This window comes from Acomys minous (assembly GCF_964271855.1).
Source record: "Acomys minous genome assembly, chromosome: 15".
NCBI lineage: Eukaryota > Metazoa > Chordata > Mammalia > Rodentia > Muridae > Acomys > Acomys minous.
In genome coordinates this window covers 52,703,575-52,722,167 of record NC_140497.1, presented here as the reverse complement: position 1 = coordinate 52,722,167, position 18,593 = coordinate 52,703,575, and the positions used below count along the sequence as shown (strand labels likewise).

At 43.1% G+C, this 18,593-nt stretch overlaps 2 protein-coding genes across 12 annotated transcripts in view; one reads left to right on the top strand and one right to left on the bottom strand.

Annotated features, from left to right (window-relative positions):
• Window positions 1-249: 249 nt before the first annotated feature.
• TMA16 (translation machinery associated 16 homolog) lies at window positions 250-10,430 on the top strand. Its single transcript, XM_084758396.1, has 7 exons — window positions 250-417; window positions 1,740-1,852; window positions 3,390-3,427; window positions 5,060-5,144; window positions 6,169-6,317; window positions 8,799-8,841; window positions 9,961-10,430. The coding sequence occupies exons 1-7, from the start codon at window positions 415-417 to the stop codon at window positions 10,184-10,186; spliced, it is 657 nt and encodes a 218-aa protein (XP_084614522.1). The 5' UTR covers window positions 250-414; the 3' UTR covers window positions 10,187-10,430.
• Window positions 10,431-13,201: 2,771 nt separating this feature from the next.
• The window catches only part of MARCHF1 (membrane associated ring-CH-type finger 1), a 758,727-nt gene continuing 753,335 nt past the window's right edge, over window positions 13,202-18,593 (bottom strand). For all 11 annotated transcript variants that reach the window (XM_084758388.1, XM_084758391.1, XM_084758390.1 and 8 more), the window contains one exon: window positions 13,202-17,569. In XM_084758388.1, coding sequence (XP_084614514.1) covers window positions 17,271-17,569 — 299 coding nt within the window. In that variant the 3' untranslated portion in view covers window positions 13,202-17,270. The remainder of the gene's footprint in view (window positions 17,570-18,593) is intronic.

Here is an 18,593-nt window from a genome sequence, read left to right as displayed (position 1 = left end):
TCCGCGATTCTCGGACACATCTCTAGAGGGCAGTCAGGTCCGAAAATGCTATTTCCTGGCATAGTGTTTGCCCCTAGAGAGAGGGCTCCCGGCAGATGCTCAAGGTCGGCTTTTCCGTCAGAAACAGAAGACAGAGACGTAAGAAGCATCGCGGGCCACGAATCTCAAATCTCTGGGCCAGTGTAACCTTTCAGAGCTTTAAATCCAAGGCGGGCAGAAAAAAAAACTAGGTCTGGGCGTCTGGGGACGTTTTAGAGAAAGCACCGGCCCCTCCCCTTCCGGTCCGCTCTTCTGTGTTTCTCCCCCAAGGTCCACGTGGGTTTCGTAAGGAGCGACTTTGGGAGCGGCTGCGGCTGCGGTCAGTGAGCCTGTCGCTTCTGGACATCGCGGGGTGTCGGTGGCTAGGACGTCGCCATGGTGAGCGGCCGCTCGTCCGAGTTCCCCGGGAGGCTTTGGTCCGGCAGCCGGAAAGACTTGTTCCGACCTGGCCGAGCCGGGAGGCTTAGCGATTGCTCGGGGGCAGTGCTGGGCCGTGGGTGTCTGCGCTAGGGTAGCAGTGCTCCGGTGCTTTCTCAGTTCGCTTGTTAGTGTTGTCTGGTTCTCGGTCCCCGAGAACCATCTTTACTAATACCACTTTTCTGGGCCCACTCACCTAGGGTAAATAGAAATCTATCTTGCCCTGGACACAGTCGCTACCCGGTGCTTGCTTGGTCCCCCGCCCTTCAGTGGCCCCATCCTATCTCTAGAACGCACGTTCATATTGGGCAACGATGCTGTTTTGTCTGTATTTTAAAACAATAGTGACTTAAGAGTGTTCATAAAACATCTATGTATTGCAGTATTTAGGGCTTATTTACAGCACCCGAACTTTTTGTTTATAACTGGTTTTATGTGCGTGTGGATATCGGAGGACAGCTTGTGCGAGTCCGTTCTCTCCTTCCACTTGGAACCCAACGGACCATTTCTCTGTTCCCTCTTTGTTTCTTTCAATTGTCTTTTAATGTTCAGCTTGCCTCCTTTCAGTCTAATTATCCCAATGCTTTGCAGGATTTCCAACTATAACCTTAAGAGTATTTCAGACTGCACTTGTTTCTTGGCAACAGGGACTTCTCAATTGCCATACTTTTTGGTAAAAATGGATTGATTTTATAGAATTCAGAGGAGTAGTATTTAATAATTGTGTTCTAATGGCTCCGGTTTGTGCTCCATTTTTCTCATTCATTATCAAGAGTGGTCCTACACTTTTCTGTAAAATGTAGCCCGTGGTGGTTCCAGAGGCCTGAGAGTGACACCTGCCATCTTTGAGAAATTATTTAACCCACAGCAGCTTAATTAGAATAATACATTCACGGAGTTTTGAAAATTAAGTGTCCTCAGCTACTGCCTGAAAGTCTTGTGAAGTTTTCCTGAGGAAACAAAGAAATGTAATTCTGGCTTGGCGAGCCAGTGAATTTAACTAGTAATCAACATGGACAGCATAACAGCTAAGTGACTAAGGAAAAAGTCTCTCTCAGTCTCTCTCTCTCTCTCTCTCTCTCTCTCTCTCTCTCTCTCTCTCTCACACACACACACACACACACACACACACACACACACACACAAAGACTGTTGGAATTAGTAAAACGCTTGGCCTATATCCTGCTTCCTAATGTGACATCTGTGGCTCATTGACTTTGCTGAAGAGCATTTTGTGACTAGAGTCACTTAACGTATATGATTATGTGTGTTCCATCTTTTAGCCTAAAGGACTGAAAGGAAAAATGATAGGACGGGAAAAAAAAGTCATCCATCCGTACAGTAGAAAAGCAGCTCAGATGACAAGAGAGTCTCACAGACAAGACAAGAAGGAGAGGTAAGAGTCCTGTCAGTGCGGGGCCCTGGGGGACGCTCTTCCATGCAGCTGCCTCTCAGGTGTGCGCCCCTCAGTTTCCACCCCCTCTGCCTTTAATAACTATGTTTCCATTAGTTCTGGTACCAAGGTAGAAAGAGACCTCTGGTCTCACAGAGCTGACCTAAAACCTAAGCTTAAGTAGCAGTCCATGGTGAGTTTAATGAAGAAAAGTTAAAATCAGGCTAGAGGATCAAAAGGGGAGAGGTTCTTTTTTATAGGAGTCATGGAAGACTCCTGAAGAAGTTAATTAACATTTAGCAGAGTTGAGGGATACCAGGGAGCAAGCTATTGATACCGTTGTGCCGTGTGGGTGGATATCTTGGGTCTGGTGTTCAGAGACAGGTAAGGGATGTCCCAGGTTAGGGAGCACTTAGTATTTCTGGGTTGGGTGGATTGGGGCCAAGAGCCCAGCTCATTGAATGAGTGCTGTAGATGGGAAAGAAAAGGCAGCCAAGACTGAGCCGCCTAGTAGCTTCCCCACCATTGGAGAGTTGAGCAGCTGTGGAGAGAAAGCTGCCACAGACGCCAAAAAGAAACATAAACCAAGGACATCAAGGTGCTTTTAACATTTTTAACAGATTACTAAATGCTTGCTTTGGAAATTTTCTAATTGGTGTGCAGAGTTTCTTCCAAGAGGGGAGGAGAGGCCTGAGCTGAGGGGGAAATATTGCAAAGATTCTGTAAAGCAAAGAATAATTTATTCTTTGTGGCTTTGTGTTATTTTGTGGCTTTGCTGTTGCAGTGAATGTGAGAGGCGTTGGTGTGGTATCTGGTGGAAACGCCTTCACTTTTACTGTGTTTTGGTTTCTTGCCTCAAACCTAAGACCTCACTTAGTAAAGTTGGGCTGTTTTACAGTGCCTTGCTTAGGTGTTCTCTTGGAGAGACAGTCAAATTTTCTTTTTTGTGGGGGATGTGACTTTTAAATAAATATGTATGGTGGCAATACCGTCTTAAAAATAGTTTTCAAATTTCATCTGTTCATTCATCACTTAGCATTTTTGCTACTCTTTTAACATTATTTACTACCTCTGAACAGTCTAATTTCTACCACTGCCCATATGTATATTTCAAAAACTTCATTCGCCCTGAGGTGTACCACGGAGCTCATGAGAGCAGAGGTTTCTACTTTGAAGATCTGCTGTGGGGACTGGGCTGAGATTTTGCATTTCTGAGTGTCTCCCAGGAGCTGCTACTGCTACAGGGACAGTCATAACCCAGTCCAACCTTTTCGCACAAACAAGACTGGTTGTCTAGGCTTTCGCTAGTCACTGGCATGCTGAACAATATTCCAGTGACATCTTTCTTGTCCCAGTGATTTAAAAGATAATCATGACATTCTATGTATGTTTGTTGTTTAGATTGATTTATTATTATTATTATTATTACATGTGAAAGATGTCAAAGTTCTCTGGGAAGTTTTTCTTTGTGATATTTTCGACAGATTTCTAAGGCTCTGCTTTGGAAAAATTCTAATTTATATGCACCTTTTGGTTCAAGATTGAAGACTGAGAGGGCCTTGCGTCTCAATCTTATTGGTAAGTGGCTCTGAGTGCTTGAAATTCTGGCTACAACATAGTGAATTTTTGCTCTAAGCCAATTTTATTCCTGATTGTTTTTATCAGACTTTTTTTTTCTTCTTTTAACCAGACGTATCTAAAAGAAAACAAATGCAGTGGAGCAAAGCTTTTGACTTTCAGAATAAACTGCTAGTATTCCCTGCAGCTCAACTTTGCAGAAACGTCACTGCTGTGTAGCTCCACATACATGCGTGTGCCTAGCTCACACTTCTTCTGACCACTAAGATTATGCAGGATATGGCTGTGTCTCTTCTGCAACACAGGCCTGAGACAGTTGGTTTATAACGAGGAAAGGTTCTTGGCATATAGTTGGGGGGTTTCAGTCCGTGAAGCTGATGGTGTTGCTTTGGGACTTAGAGCTACACAGAAAGCAGTGGCAGAGGGGTGTGTGCTAGAGCGAGCAGCTTATCTCATACAGGCCGAGAGACAAAGACAGATGAGAGTGGGGCTACAGTTCTAGCATCCCCTTCAGGGGCAAGTGCCCGCTGGGCCTCACTTCTCAAAGGTTTTGTCATTTCCAGGAGCACCAGGTGCTGGTGAGCACACATCTAAGACACAGGCTTTTGGGAACAGCCCAGAACCAAGCTACAGCAATGGCTCAAGTAACATGGAGCGGAGAGTTCTTAGTTAATGAGTGTGTTCATCTTCAGTTTCTATCAGTAGCACAATTTCCCTCTCTTTTACCCTTTTTTCTCTCTGCCCCCTCCTCCCTCTTCCTCTTTTCTCTTGCCCTTTCTCTTTCTGAGGGTCAAATTTATTATGAACACGTTTTTTACTGACATGCCCAGGATTTGTCTGTTCATAGTATCTGACACCTGCCTTAGACATGACATGTTTGGTAATGCTCTGTTTCGGCTACTTAAATTTTATGTGTAAATGTGAAAGAAATGATGATCTGCATAGAATAACTAAAAAGTTTTGGACATGGTGCCAAGCAGTCTGTCTGTATTTAACAAGTATCATTTTCACCATTGATCAAATTGTAAAATACTGTTTTAAACAAGTTACATGTTTTGCTTTATAAGAACTTAGAATTTCATATTCTCTTAACCCACCTTTGTCCCTTCTCGGTGTTAGAGAAAAACTGTGTGGGCCTGGGGAGATGCTCGGTGGTTAGGAGGGCAGGCGTACTGACCACCTGTAATTCCAGTCCCATGGGACCCAGCATTCTCTTCTCGCATCTGTGGACACTGCACTTATGTGCACACACATTTGCACATAATTCAAATAAAAACAACCGGGGTTTTGTTTGGTTTTGTACTGTTTTGTTTTTCAAGACAAGGTTTCTCTGTGTAACTGCCCTGGCTGTCCTGGACTTATTTTGTAGACCAGGCTGGCCTCAAATTCACAGACAAGAAAATAAATGTATGCAGGCAAGCACTACTCCCATCCTTGTCTCTGCCTTTAAATAAAATGTAGGAATTTCATTTCTGACAAATTGGTTTCATTGACTCAGCTACACAGATTTTTCTGTTTAAAACAGAAATAATTCTGCTTTAGTTTTTAATGCTTTGATATGGAGAATTGTGGTCAAATTGTCTTGTTTAAATGAATCTTGTGCCACTAAACTTCTTTGGTACTTGTTCATAGGTGACAAACTTCAGTGGTTTCACAGTCATCTGGACACAGGAAAAAGCAGATACTCAAAGAAAGATGCCTGCGAGTTAATTGAAAGGTAAATATGTGGTGTTTCATGAGCAAAGGGTCAGAAAAGAGTACGCCAGCCTGGTTCTCAAGAGACTGACATGTGCTCTGGATTTGGATTTGAGCAGATAGGCTTTTTTTCAAGCAGAAAGACTTGTCCAAGCTTGGCCCCTTTTTAGTTTCCTGGGATCAGGGACAGCTGCCTGGAGAAGGGTGTCTGCACCGGGCCCTTTGGGTGTTATCAGATTGAGATAAGGTAGTTAGAAAGAGTCTTCAGATTGAGAGAACAGTATCTACAAGGCCCAGGGGTGAAAGAGAAGCTGACAGGTGGCACATCCCAGCAGACATTTCATGTGACTGGCATGGCACGCTCAGAGGCTAACGTAGCAGCTGTTGTCAGTGACAGCGCTTATGAGTAGCATTAGGGGGCCATCTATGTTTGGACCGTATCTGAGGACAGAGCGGGCTCTGGGAGGACTTTCCGGGAAGCACATGTCATCAAGCCATAGGCTGAGAAGGGGGCATGACATTGGAAGACCTGTCAGGGGGCCCATGGAACAGTCCAGGCACAGTGCTGCTGTCTTCTCCGTGCTTGGTAGGAGCTTGTTGAAGAGTAAAATGCAGAGACACTAGGATGGTAGAACTTAGGTGTAGACTAGGGAGAGAGGAGTTAGGTGGATGCCTCTAAGCCTCATCTAGCATGTCATGCTGTGTCCTGAGGTGGGGAGCTCAAGGGATGGAGCAGGCATGGTGGGGCAGGAGGAAGGGCACAGTGTGAATGTTTGGGAAGGGTGAGGCGCTGCAGTCTAAAGTTGAAATCCAGTAGGTGGTTCCGGGTGAAGGTCCTCAGATCAGCAGACAGCGTGCTGCAGTTTGTTCACTAAAGTCAAACTGTTGGATTATTCAGGAAAGGGATTAAGCAGGGTGAAGGAAATGAGGAATTCGAGGATGTCACTATTCAAAGGACAGGGACACCTGGGCACAACATTTTAAATAGATTAGTGTAAGCCCACATGTATAGATGTTGTAACTCAGGTCTTTTTTCTATTTTTCAGGTATTTGAATCGGTTTGGCAGTGAGCTGGAGCAGATTGAGTTACACAACAGCATCAAGGGCAGGCAGGGACGGCGCCACCATTCCCGGGAGGCTGTCATCAGGCAGACCATGCAGCGCGAACGGCAGCAGTATGACAGCTATGGCTTCGGTGTGTGCGCTCAGCTTCAGTTTGCCCTTTCAAAATAGTATCTGACTCACAGTGAGTTCCAAAGGGTTCACTTTACTCTGCTGGCTTATCTTGATCTTTTTCTGGGTTTCTTTTCTCCATGCATAGAACACTCTCAGTTTCATTTCCTGTGACAGGTGACAGCCATCTCCTGGGACAGAGTCACTTCTTCCTCCCACACACCCAGATTGCCTTCCCTGTGGGGCTGTTACTTGCCCAGCTCCAGATGCATCAGGCGTCTCTCCCTCCCACTGTTGTAACTTGTGCTCTCCAGGCAGGCTGGCCTGCAGAAGTAATTTCTCAGACTAAGGATGGCACATTAGTTATTGGCAACACTGGAGATTACTGAGTTGAAGAACCTTAAATGGTGGCCATTCAAAGGTTACACAGCCTGCAGATAATACTTGGTTATTTACTGTCGCTTTTTTTTTCTTTCCGTTTTTCATGACAGGGTTTCTCTGTGTAGCCTTGGCTGTCCTGGACTTGTTTGGTAGACCAGGCTGGCCTCAAACTCAGAGATTGGACTGCCTTTGCCTCCTGAGTACTGGGATTAAAGGCGTGCACCACCAATGTCTGGCTTACTGTCACTTTTTTTAAGAATAATAATTTCAACTGGAAAAATACAGCTTCGTGGCTTAAGAAACCAGATGGCCTGGCAACAGAGTTTACAGAAGTGAAGTGGCAGCTGTCCCTTGCCGAGCTGTAAAGTCTGTTATGTCACGGTCTTCACTCATGCTTCTTGCCTGGCCCCTGTAGGCTTTGCTGTTAATATGTACCTTTTTGATCAGAACAGTAGTTCAAACACATAATAGCAAAATTAAGATTTTAAGCTCTACTGTAAAGAGTTTCAACATATAAGACCCCAGAAGAACTACTCTAGATGACAATAGAAACTGAAGTATGTGCTTCTTAACCTAAAACACCAGACACAGCCACACTTCAGGGCTCCTCAACTTAAAAATAAAATAGAAGCCAGCTGTGGCGGTACACATCTTTAATCCCAGCTCTTGGAGGCAGAGGCAGGTGGATCTCTTTGAGTTCTTGGCCAGGCTGGTCTGCATAGTTCCAGGACAGCCTTGGCTGTAGAGAGAGTTCCTTTCTCAAAAATATATAAATAAAGAATATATTTTTCTAGTCCAAAAGTTGAGGATTATCTCAAAAACACCTGATAGTGTCCCCAGTACAAGCCTAGAGCCTCTATTGCTTCTGTGATGTTCACATATAGCTGCTTTCTAGGAATGTAAGATGTACTTGCTGTCTTTTCCTATCACTGTGATGAAATACCCTGCAAAGCAACCCAAGGGAGGAAGGACTTGCTGTCGGCTCAAAGTTTAAGCCTGTTGTAGTGGTGAAGTCACAGCAGGAGGAGCTGTGTCAGTCACATTGTATCCACAGTGGGTGCTGGTGCTAAGTTCTCTCTCTCTTCATCAGTGTGGAGGTTGGGGTGGGGTGGGGTGGGGCTCAGGATGACACTACAACACAACAGACTCAGCTCAGGGGCCGCTCAGTATGTAGGGCGGTTTTCATGCTTCAGTTAACCTGATGAAGAGAATCCCCCAGGCCTTGCCTGTCTCCCAGGTGATTCTAGATGTCATCAAGTTGACAGATGAGAGGAGGGGCCACTGTCGCATCCTTTGCCAATTTGATACCCAAACATATCACTTAAATATGCCTTCTTTCCCTGTCTCTAATCTGATGGCCATCTTAAACAGCAAAAATACATTCAATCCCATTTTCAAGTCCCAGTTTCTTTAAATTCCAGTACTCCTTTAAAAAAGCCCATGTCTAAGACTTGAAGGCAGTCTCTAAGCTGTGAGAGCCCATGCAAGTTACAGGGGATTGTATTGTACAGGCAAGTTAAATTGTATTGAGCTTTCTGAGGTCCTAGATTATAATTCTTTTTAAATTTTTCATATTTTGAGTAATGTGACTTTTTAATGTTAAAGAATCTTTGAAATCTGGTAAATTCTACCAATATGACATAAAGTAAGCACTTAATAATTTGTCTTTTATAGCACTGCAAAAAAAAAAAAAAAGATACCCACACTTGCTGTCTCAGTATGCTGGCTTATTTCACAAGTCTGTCAAATACATTCTTTGTAATAGAAGTCTTCTTACGTCATCTCTGTATACTGAACTCTCTTCTTTCCGTGTGTAGTTTTTGTGTGAACTATAGCAGTGTGTTGAGGATGTTTTCCTTTAGGACTGGAGAGGTGGCTCAGCAGTATTTACTGTCATTGCAGGTGGCTCATAAATGCCTGTAATTCCAGCGTTAGGGGAACCCACACTTTCTGGATTCTGCAGGCACTTACATGACATACGTAGACGCAGGCACATTTACACATGTATTTAGTATTTTTTTTTCTATTAACATCAGTTCCCATGTTGAGATCAGAGTGAAGCTATAACAACTAAAATTAGAAAGAAAATGCCTAATCAATATTAACTATTTTTCGTCCTCAGAGATCCCAGACATTTTAGACTCTAATAGTCTGCAGACTTTCCGGTGAGTATCCGAGTTCCTCGGAAGTTGTATGTAACATGCCCAGGGTATGAACTTCCCTGAGTGTAGATGTTGGTAAAAAGAGAGCAAAGAGCGTTCTGTTGGCATTCCTCTCCTCTCTGTGTGCTTGTGTCTGTCTGCAGCACCCAGCGTGCATTAGCTGATGCTGCTGGTGCTCCTTTTTCTTTCCAGAACAGTTTACTAATCCTGTGTAGTGTGTTAGGAATGTTTCTGTTCCCCCCACAGTATAATTTTTTATTTCTTAATGATAAAATAACAAAGGTAGATGAATAGAAACTGATACTGAGGCAAGAATTTTATCCTTGAGGACCTTTGGTCCTGGGCTCTGTGATTCTACCCTGGTAACCATGGATACCACTGAGCTGTAGAGACTCAGATATTTTGTGTATTAGAAAGGATCTTTTATTAAAAATTTTGGTCTTCACTAAAATATGTCGCAGAGTCTAAATTTTTTCTGAATTGAAATTGGATAAATTTAAATCCAGACATTATTTAAAACAAAACGTGTTCCTTGTTTCTGAAGCAGTGTGTTCTGCTTTTTCCAAAAAAAGTGAGAAGTGTGAGAGGAGGTGAGCGTAGCGTGTTAGCTCTGCTGGGTAGTGGTCCACTCTTGCAGTGTCTACAGGCTTTTCTTATAAGATAATTTGATGATAGAATGTCATAAAAATAGGTTCAAAAATGAGATTTTTTTCTTATATATTCAGCTGCAGTGTGCCTGTGTGTGAGAATGTCTTGTTCTGATTTAGACATTTCCTAGTTGTGACATAATTTTAACTTTTGAGGGTCTTGAGACCATGTAGCCAGATAAAGGAGAATATTTAGGGAAAGGAGAAGTGAGCCACACAGAACCTAAGATTTCCTTGTGCATTTTTGAAGTTTAGATTGTATAGGATTCTATGTAGGTAATAAATACTACTGAGCAATAAAAAGCAAGTCCTCGGCCTATTGCGTCCCCCCTTCTCCCCTTTCTTTATGTTGATATTTTTTCGCATGCATGTGAAATTGTTGAATTCAAAGTCTTCCCTGTGCTGCGGCACAGTTCTGAAAGTGACTGTCCTTGCTGTGCCATTACCAGCCTCAGCACTAACTCATGTTTCCTAGGGAATGGGATTTTGATCTGAAGAAATTGCCAAACATCAAAATGAGGAAACTTTGTGCTAGTGATGCAATTCCTAAGAAGCGCAGACAGAAGAATATCTTAAATATAGAAGAGGATTTAGGAGAGTTAGAACTAACAGGGGAAACTGGAGACTCTAAAGACGGGAAACTGGAACCAGCAAGTGAAGCAAGTGACACAGATGAGGAAATGACTCCAGTGCCTGTTTGACCTTCTAGAAGTGACCTGAGACCTTCACATCCTACTCATGACTATGGAACATAGCCATTTGTGTGTGGGCTGCTGAGATGGCTCAGCAGGTAGGGCGCTTGCAGCCATGCCCGACTGCCAGAGTTTGATTCTCAGAATCCATGTGTTAAAGAGAACAGATGCTGCACGGCTTCTCCTAATGTCCACATGCACACCATGGCATGTGTGCATATGCAACACACAAATAAAATTGTTAGTAATTATCCATATGGAAGAAATTGCTACTTAAGTCATTCTCAAGTAAGTTATTTGCAGTTTCAAAATAGGTTTATGATTTTTATTGAAGTATTTTCTTTAAATTGCTTTTAAAATTCAGAGAATGTATTACTCTGCTTTGCACTGGAGCTAAATACCCAGGGCTGGGAACTTAGCAGAGAGTCTAGATAATAACCAGGTGTGGTTCTGGTGAGGTTTCTTTGTCTGCATCACATCATGGCCAACAGCATCACAGTGATGCAGACCTGAGCCGGAGGGGGATGCAGCAGGCCAGATAGGAAGCCTGCTGGTGGGAAGGGCTGGCTGCTGCCATGTTGCCTTACCTCCTAAAGTCCTGTCATCTCTAACCATTACCATAACACATAAACACCAGGGCGGGGCACCATTAAACTGTATCCACAACAACATTGTCTTCAAAGGCCGTTGCCTGAACGTTATAGAACGAAGAAGTGGGGGAAGGGGTGGGGGTGGGGTTAGGAAGACAGCTTGGCCAGTGAAGTGCTATCGAGGGCCTGAGTCCCTTACCCCAGCACCCATAGTAAGTACGGCGCTGTGGCCTGTGCCTATGGGCTGTGGGGTGGGGTTAGAGACAGTAAACAGGCACAAGGTCATCAGGACTGGCCCAAAGCGTCCGAGTGTGCTGAAAGTGGTACTCTGAAGGGACAGTGCAACCAAACCCATTGCCACCAACTGCGCTAGAGTCCAGATGCAGCCATAGGATTGCCCTCAGGGCTTCTGTTTTGGGTGGCATTTGTACTGTGTACCCATGTGTATTGGAAGGAACTTGGTTTTTGATTTTACAGAGAATTCCACCCAAATTTGGCTTGATTCTCAGAAGAAAATGTGTATGAACAGTGTTGGGACTATTTAAGGACCATGGAGACTTACCTAATGGACCATGGTGCCTAACCAAATGCAGTTTGGGATGGCCAGAGGCAGAACGGTATGGTTTGAATTTGAAATGTCCCCTAGAAGCTTTGAACACTCGGTCTTCACCTTATGGTGCTATTCTGAAGGTTGTAGAGCACTTATGAGGCAGGGCCCCGGCCCCCAGTAGGGACAGGTCTCCCACCATGCGGGAAGCCCTTGACAGGTTGCTGCAGGAACTATGACAAACGGGAATCCTTCTGAAACTGAGCCAGAGTATGCTTTTCCCCTACCCATCCCCCCAAGTTAGGAGCTTGGATCACAGCAGCACAAAAGTCACTGATCCATCTTTCAAGTGTCAGTTGGGCTGTTGTTCGGTGCACATCTGGAAGTCATGTGGGCTATCAGTTCTGATTAGTGGTCTTGTTGGTTCCCTGTTAAGTTCTTTCCCTAACTCTAAGATAATTCTGTTACTTTTTCAGGGTTTCTAACTATGTCAATACTAGTTTGCTGAATAGCCAAGTATTGGAGCTGCAGTTTGCACAGTCCTGCTGAATTCTTTTGCTGTAGTGGATGCAGGACCATTTTCATTTCACAGTCAAGCAGACCCCATTCCATATTGTTTTCTCTGAGACCTGAGTCCTGTCTGAAATCTCTGATGTAATTCCACAGGATAGAAATCTTTCTGCAAATTTGTTCTTTAATATCGTAGTGAATCACTTTCTAGACAACGCAGCTTGGGCGGCTGCAGGAATATATGTGTGTGAACATAGGCATCCTCACTGTGAACACACTTGAGGTGACCCTAGAGAGCAGACGTGTCTTGGCTGGATGTGCTCTGTTCTATCCTGACAACAAGCAACCCTTTAGGCTACAGTCAGTAAGGGCTTGGTGAGGAGCTGTGCCCCATCGAACCTGACAACAGTGCAGGATGAGAGCCAGGATAGCTGGCAGCAAAGGTGCATCCACTGGTCAGAGTGTAATACTCCCTAAACTTTTTAAAACTTGATTTTGGAAGTTTATGTATTGTTTCCTGTGGTATTGTATATTTATCCAATCTACTTTTGAGACCAATGGGGGGAAATCTATTTTTTCTTGGTTAAAAGAATTCTATCTACTCCTGACCAAGCTACCCAAGGCATGAGAGTTAATCTAGCTGGCTGTAGGACTACCCTTAGAAAGGCCTGTTCACCTTAATTCATGCTAAAGTGATAGGAAGAATAACTATTCCTTGAATGAGATAATGTACTTTTCTTTTCCAGAGAGCTGGGCCCAGGCACACTCAATATTGGGTCACCATGAAGCTCTGTTAAGTTGGCCCACCTCTCAGGAGAAGGTGTACCTTTTCTTTTTCTCTTTTTCCGTCCACGCCCCACCCCTACCCCCAGTATGGTTCTGAACCTGGGTGTGCTTTTCCTCATGCTTTGGGCTCTCTCAGTTTTCCTCGGAAGCTCTACTACATGTGTCCGCAGTGCTTGTTCACAATGTGGGTGGCATGCACTGCTGAACAAGTTGGCTTCATTCAGATTACATGGCTTTCCAACTTCTTCATCCTCTCTCTTCTGGCGGCTGCTGCGATTTCCAGCTCTCCTGCCTTGATTAAAATCTAATAAAGCTGTCCTGCAACTTCCTTCTGAGTCTGCTCTCAAACTATTTTATTGGCAAGACAGAGAACACGGAAAGCGGTGCCTGGTTTCCCAAGTAACGTGACATTCTGTATTGGGCCCCCAAATTTTCCAGTAATCACACAATGTTGGACAGAAGTGCCTTCAGATTCTAGTTAAAAACTTAGGCCATTATCAGATCTTAAATGAAGAATTCAAGGGTTTAGAATGCTGTAAATGCAACTCTAGGAGTCCCAGTACATTAGGCAGAAAGTAGAGAAACTACAGCCAAGATTTGGAGCGTTTGTTTAATATACAAAGGCTTTCATAGATGATTAGTTTCCTTAGTTTGTCTTCAGCACACATTACTCACAAACAGTAAATTGTTAATGAAAGACAGTTAAGTAAAACTAAAAAAAGTACAAATGCTTAATCTCAAAAATTGCACACAGTTAAAATAATATTTTCTGTTTTGTTTAAATGTTATATCTAATTTCAGCATGGGCTTTCTTCAAATGTGGGAAAACACTGCAGCCCAAACGTAACAGCAGTTCTCATCAGTTGTATTGTTATGTAAAATAGCACCATTGAGCTGCTGTAAAGACGTGATTTTATAACAGTTACAATAACCATAAGTTTTAGGTTCTCCATTTAATATGTGCTCCAAGATATCCACTAGCAAGGCATGGTAATTTGTACCTGACAGATGGGATAAGTGACCTTCCCACTTCACCCTACTGATCACTGTGATTTCTCATAAAGATGTCATTGTGTTAATGACTGCATTTTTCAGCCAAAGAGTGAATATCGGAAGAGTACTCCAGGGTCTCTTCACAGAAGAAAAACTACAAGTGTGAGGTTCATTGTGGGATGTCATCTGTTCCTTAGCAGCAGCTCTGAGTGAGGTTGATCCTGGGACAGTCTAAGAAAGACCTAAGGTCTGCATTGTGACATCCTGGGTTACTGGGACACTTATTAATTTTTTCCCTCTATTTTCGTAAGTTTTTTTGTTGTTTTATACTTAAGTTTACAGACTTTGGGATACTTCACTTTTTAAAGATTTTATTTGTGTGTGTATGTGTCTGTGTGCTTGTGTGTGTGTGTTTATGCCCTTAGAGCCCAGGGGTGGTTGTTGGGTACCCTGGAGCTAGAGATGAAGGTGGTTGTGAGCAGCCATATAGGTGCTGGGAGCTCAGCCAGGAGCCTCTAGGGCTGAAGAGTGTTGACTCCTTGGTCCATCTCTCCCATCTCTGGGCTTCACTTAATGTTTTAATTCCATTCCTTTCCAACTGAATATTTAATTATGTCCAGTGAAAATGTCAGCTCTTGATAGAAAGCGTTTTCAGTGTCTGCTTTATGACATTTCTAAAGCCCCAGCTTTATGTCGTGTTTATGAAAATCCAGTTTTAGCAGTTTGTAAACTCAGCAATTCAATATTTCGTTTCTATCTATCTCACTTTATTTTTACATGAAAGTAGGTAAACACACCTCAACATAATGTCATTCTGTCGAGCAGTTTTCTCCTTGAGCAGTAAGCCAGCCCTTTTCCCTCTTATTAAGAGAAAACATCATTACCACACAGAACATGAACGATGCTTTCAATACTGGCTTTGACATTCATTTAATTTTTAACCTTTTTTGTTTGGTTGGTTTGTTTTGCGAGAAAGGACTCATGTAACCTAGGCAGGCCTGTATTTGGGACTCACTGTGTAGTAGAGGATATCACTGAAGTCCTCAACTTCCCAGGTGCTGAGATTACAGGTGGACACCTGCCATGCCTCACTCCAACGCTGCTGTTCAATATCTGAATAGTGAGGGCAGATTGTTTGAATCATAAATATTAATTTCAGGGAATATTTTAGTGGAAAAATGTGTGGGCTCAAAAGTATCAAAAGAGTAAACACTGAGCAGTAAACTGTTAAGAGTTAGGGCTTAGGAAGGTAGACTTTTAAGCATTTAGCTATCATTTTAAAACATTGTCTTTTCTCGTTGATGTAGCAAAGCTTGTCTTTGCTTTTCATTGTTCAGTTTAGTGTTGGCATGTACCTCAAGAAATAAGGTGGAGCAGTCACTTTCCTTGTTGCTGTTCACATACCCATCTTGCTTTTAAACAGCATTTTCTGTGGTAATGACCCATTTCTTTCCTACTAAAGAAAGCATAAATCAATGCTACTCTGCACTGATAGACCTCTTCTCGTGCAGTATCTGTAGACAGCAAGTTGCCATCACTAACCCATGGGGAAGACGGATTGGTAAGAGGAAGGTAAGACAAACTGAGTGGTGGTTAACCCCGTTGTGTGAAGTCATGATCAACCCATCCATATTTTGCTGTTCATATTCACCTTAAATCTTTAAAATGGGAACTTGGCTAGAAGTCAATACAAGGTTTAAGGTTTGAATCTTTTCTTTACTGTCATGTGAATCCTTAATTGTTCTGGAGGTCTGGTCGAGTTTAGTTATGCCTATTGCATTGTTCCTGTGTATTTAAGCCTTGGCCTTCCCACAAGTTTTAAGAAAGATGAGTTTTTAATTTCTTTGTTTCCTAACTGACTGAATATCTTAACCTTTGCCTTGCATATATACATGAATATACACGTCACACACACAATTGACATTGTTTACTATGCCTTTATTTCTAAGGATGGGACTATGTGGACCCAGTGTCAATCACTACAAATACTCTCTTCTCATTGAAAGATCCTTTTGTTTTTCCTTTGATAACCCATGAAGAACAAACACTGATTATTACAAAGTGCATGGCTGTGGTACCCAGACCTGTGCAACATGATGCCCATGCTTTGGTTGTTTGGCCATCTCTGTCTTTTCAGGGTAATAAATAGTGACAGCTAACAACAACAACAACAACAACAGCAAAAGTCACTTTAAAAAACTGTGGTCATCTATGAGAGGTGACCACTTAGGATCTTTTACCCAGCGCGCTGCAGTGCCATCAGTTTATCTGGACCTGTACAGAGCACAGAGATCAGCCGCTGAACCCAAGTCATCACTCCCCATGGCATCAATTGAATCGTTCCACTTCTGAGCTGAGCAAGGGAATATTATCAGGTTTAAACACGGGGTTGCGACCCTTAGTTAAGATACCCATCTGTCACATTGACACTCCATGTGGATTTAAAGTCCTTAACACATCTGATTTAGTAACAAGATAACTGAATTTTTGTTTCCCTGTCATAATTCCTCTATAGGTACTACACAGAAGTTATCTCATGGTTATATTGACTTTATACTTCTGTTTTTTCACCCCTTTGAAAGGGGCTAACTTCATCCAAATCAAGCCAGAAGACTGCATTTGATAGGTTTAGTGCTTTGTAAATCATAACCTTTAAATGAAACTGCAAAACACAATAATGGGTTAAACTGCTGTTTTGAAATACTCAGCTTAAATAGTTTCTAATGTAAGGGCTCTGGTATCCAGTATTCTTAATTAAGTCCTGTCCAACATATTTCATTCATGTTGAAGTGTTATCATAAATACATGCTGCATTTTGAAGACTTGGCTTAAGAAAGTGATAAAAGCTATTTTAATAATTTGTTTCTGTTGATGACATCAAATAACGTGAATTATAGTGTTAGCTAAATTATGAAACTTAATTGGCTTGTTTTCACTTTTCCTAGTGGGGCACACTAGGAGACTGAAAATTTACATTTGCTGGTTGCTCATGTTACGTGTCTGTGGTAGAGTACTGTGTAAGAGGGACCAGATAAAAACACAGCATAATAGTTGCTTTCAAAAAAACAGTGCTGGCTAAACTCCACAATGCTCTGAAAATCTTTGCTATCTTCAAATGTGTATTGCATCCATTTAAAAACATGCATCTGTCAAAATAACCAGACTTCACAATAGCCAGAAAAAATTCAGCCGTTAAAGTGTAAAAAAACCTCAAGTCCTCCAAGTTTCCCTATGATGCGACTTAGGGACAACACACACAGTTGCAGGCGTAAGACCACGTATGTGTGTCATTTCCAGTGGAGAAGGCTAACGTTACAGAACGCTACAAAGAAGCATACATTGCATTTGAAGTCCGTTCAGGGATTTCCTGTGCACTACTCGAGTATCGTATGTCCACCATCGTTGTCTGGAAGCATCGCTAGTACCAACCGTTGCTTATGAACTCACTCCCTTAGACACTTCACCTTGCCAGGCCCCATCGTCGGCTCTGCTTCTTGGGATCCTGGTCACTTGGTATTTTCTCCTCATTTCCTTTTTGCTCCAAGTCAGGACAAATAAGTCATTAGGGAAAAGGAGAAGATAAGGAAGCCACAGTGCAGAAGCACTTCTGTTTGTAGTGGCTGGGCCTGCAAAGATCCTCCTGTGAAGAAGTTCTCCTCAAGTTCCATCAGACAGGTATAACTTCAGGTGGGGTGCCCTCTGCAGGCGGCAGTGTGTTTGAACCAGTCTGTGGCACAGGCACCACCACAGCATCCTTGATTTCCGTGTTCACATTACACGAGAAGTTCTTCTCCAGTTTGTTGGCAGTGTCTGGGCAGTTCTGCACGAAGATCACACGGTTGTAGGCCTTCAGCCTGCGCCACAGTTGAACGTAAACTTTACACTGTACATACATGAAGACGAGACCTCCCGTGAAGCCAATGGCCACCACAACCAGTTTTGTCCAAAATGGCCATTCCAGCACACCTTTGAGACAGAAAGAGAAGGTGTTACCAAGTCGTTATCTCTACATTTGGTGTCCCCCACTAAGCAAGTCTACTTCCCTGAACTATGTATATTGTATCTTAAGGTCAGGTGAAGGGAATGGGGTCAGCTTGTGGTTCCCCAAGCTGTGGGACTGGGCACTTTTTGTGTGTCCAGACTTCTCAGAGCAACACGACTGATGCCTTCACAGCTGATGCTGCAAGGATGTCGGGTATCTGTGGTCATGAGGGTTGCTTTTACTTGCTGGCCATCTCCTCAGATCCATCTCCACAGCCTTCAGTGCACAAGAGAACTTTTGTACCTGGAATTCATGACAGTCCCTCATGATGTATTCAGAAAAGACTTCCTGCATTTAGTTTTCACTTGTGTTGTATGGCCTTGTTTCTCTCCCCTAGCTCTTTCTCTTTACTTTGTCTAATTGGAGACCAAGTGTGCCATGTCCTAACAGCAGTTCAGGCTACAGCATGCACTGTCCCCATCCTCTTTACAGCAAACAACTGACTGGTTAGAACCCACTGCAGTGGGAGAAAGGATTAAGTTTGTGTCAGGTTGGCAAATATAGAATATGTGCCTCAGTTAGTGACATTATCTCCTAACTGATTTTTGTGGAAACTTCATGATTGCTCTAACCCTGGCATCAAGACCAACCTCTGATGTTGGCATATAATGAAAAATACGTTTTTGCTGTCTGAAAATGCAGACACTTTTTTCAAAATAATTCTCATTGTCTACACAGGATTCTACCAGAAATACTAATAATGTTGAATCACTATGAAGTGATGAATGGGAGGACTGAGAAGGAGGAAGGGCTTGAGGACACCACACGGCCCATGGAGTCAACTAAGTGGGTTCACGGGCTCACAGAGACTGAAGTGACAATCTCGCACCCTCTATGGGTCTCAGCTAGGTCCTCTCCATATATGTTGTGTGGCTTGATGTTCTTGTGGGACCCCTAACGGCATGGTGGGGGGTATCTCTTGCTGTGCTGGGCACTCTTTTCCTCCTA